Source organism: Aplysia californica, unplaced genomic scaffold (assembly GCF_000002075.1).
Source record: "Aplysia californica isolate F4 #8 unplaced genomic scaffold, AplCal3.0 scaffold00667, whole genome shotgun sequence".
NCBI lineage: Eukaryota > Metazoa > Mollusca > Gastropoda > Aplysiida > Aplysiidae > Aplysia > Aplysia californica.
This window is the reverse complement of record NW_004797937.1, coordinates 409,559-411,814: the sequence shown is the minus strand read 5'-3', so window position 1 is coordinate 411,814 and position 2,256 is coordinate 409,559. Positions and strand designations below refer to the sequence as shown.

The following is a 2,256-nucleotide window of genomic DNA, read 5'->3' as shown; positions in this document are numbered from 1 at the left end:
TCTCTGACTTTTGCATTGGACAGGTCTTAAAAGTCTTTTCTTCGCCAATCTTAAAGGCCGAGATGGAATATTTTATTCGATGACCATGTCACAAAGATATGGTGATGAAATGTAGTTGATGCACCAGTCCAGCGAAAAGTATATTTCTAAATTTCTTTTAAGAAACGAAACAGAAAACCATAAACAGGAGAGAAAAATACTGCTTGAGGTGTGCTGACAAAACGAGTTACTTCTAGCAATCCATAAATGGAGATATTGGCCAAAAATCAACACAGGGGTCAAATTCGAAGATTTTCAATTGATGTCATATTATTCTTTTTAAGCATAACATACCTTTTATTATTTCATACTTATAAATTGTAGCAACTTCACCTGTAAGCATGAAGCATCTATTTCCACAGGGCTCGAATCCGAGAAGTAACTGATTTTGTCAGCACGCTTCATGTCTGCATAAAGTCCGATGCTGCATCACTGGGAAAGGCATTTTGTGGGAGGCTGGTGGGAGCTCTGTTGTGGTTTGCTCCTTCTTTCCTATCAATTTTTGTAATCTATCGCCCTTATCAGCCTCACTTATTTTTTGTGTTTGTTATTGTTACTCTCTTGTAACACCTCCAATTTTTGGCACGACTAGTGCCCCTATCGCGTTGCAAGAGATATAAAACTCTTACTAAAATTAGAGCACATGCCAACCACCCACCACAACAGTTCAAATACGACATCAATTTTTAAAGAGGGAAAGACAGCAGGGTTTCTGTAAAAATGAACAAAAGAACATATTTAAATTCTTCAAGATACGAGATCCTTAACTTTAAAACTTTAAAACTGAGATTTCTCAAAATCATCAAAACGTGACTTTGCCGTTTTTTCACTTGATGTCTTCACACAACACACACACATGCATATACACGATTAACCACACACAGAAACACAAACACACGGACACACATACACACACATACATGCATATACACGATTAACCACACACAGAAACACAAACACACGGACACACATACATGCATATACACAATTAAACACACACAGAAACACAAACACACGGACACACACACATGCATATACACAATTAAACACACACTGAAATGCAAACACACAGACACACACACGCGTGCATACAAACACACACACACACACACATACGCACCCGCATACACACAAACGCACTAATACACACACACACACACACACTAACACACACACACACATTAACACACCACCACCACACATACACACACACACACACACACACAAACATGCATACAAACACACACACATACACATGCACACACACAAACGCACTAATACACACACACACACACACACGCTAACACACCACCACACATACACACACACACACACGAACACACACACACAACCACCACACATACACACACACACAGAGGAAAGATTCTTACCTTGGCCTGGCCAGCCTTGGTGATGGTCGGAATGTCAAAGAGTTGGCCAGTGTAGTACTGAACTCCGGCGAAACAAACCACAGCAATCTTGTCTCCCTCCCTCTCTATCACTGCAAGGATGTCTTCCGTTCTTATCGTGTATTCTCCCTGGCACAACACGAAACAATATGTGAGGCCACTTGGTGAAATCAGGAGTTCATTAAATAAATGAAATCGAAGAAACCGACATTTTCCCGCTGGTTAGGCAATTTTTACAAATTTTTTTAGTTTTTCACAAAACAACTTTCATGTCCATTTATTAATACAATTCTTTGTTGATTTTTCTGAAAACCTCTGATTAGAGGCACATAAAAAGTAATTTTTCAGTTTCCAAGGTCTCTCAAACTATGGAAGTCACCAATCTTTGGCGGCCATTTCTCGCTAATTTTACCTCTGAAACCAGGCGATCCCTATCTCCTTCAATCATAATATTTCGACTTCTATTCAAGACAGATGGGTTTTGTTTTTATCAAAAGGTACACAAAGGAAACAGCTTTAAGATGATACCAATAACTCCAAATGCCCAAAAATTGACGAGTGCCGGATTCCACTGCACCATGACACAAATGAAATGACTGAGCCTGACACCTTGTATATAAGAAAACTAAATTGATTGCCAACTTATTCAGAGGACTTGAACAGATGGGCAATGTGAAAATATGAAGATAACTTAGTTTGTTTCAAATGCATCTGAGCTGTGAAATGAGTGGCAAACCTAGAACACCGATATCTCTTTCAGGTTTGAAGAAGAAACAGGCTGTTTGTCAGGGGGGGGGGGGGGGGGGGG

The 2,256-nt window shown here is 39.7% G+C and overlaps 1 protein-coding gene across 2 annotated transcripts in view; it reads right to left on the bottom strand.

Moving 5' to 3' along the window:
• Positions 1 to 2,256, bottom strand: part of LOC101859889 (kynureninase) — a 45,508-nt gene that overhangs the window by 6,283 nt on the left and 36,969 nt on the right. For both annotated transcript variants that reach the window (XM_013087987.2, XM_005108192.3), the window contains one exon: positions 1,431 to 1,577. In XM_013087987.2, the coding sequence (XP_012943441.1) occupies positions 1,431 to 1,577 (147 nt within the window). The remainder of the gene's footprint in view (positions 1 to 1,430; positions 1,578 to 2,256) is intronic.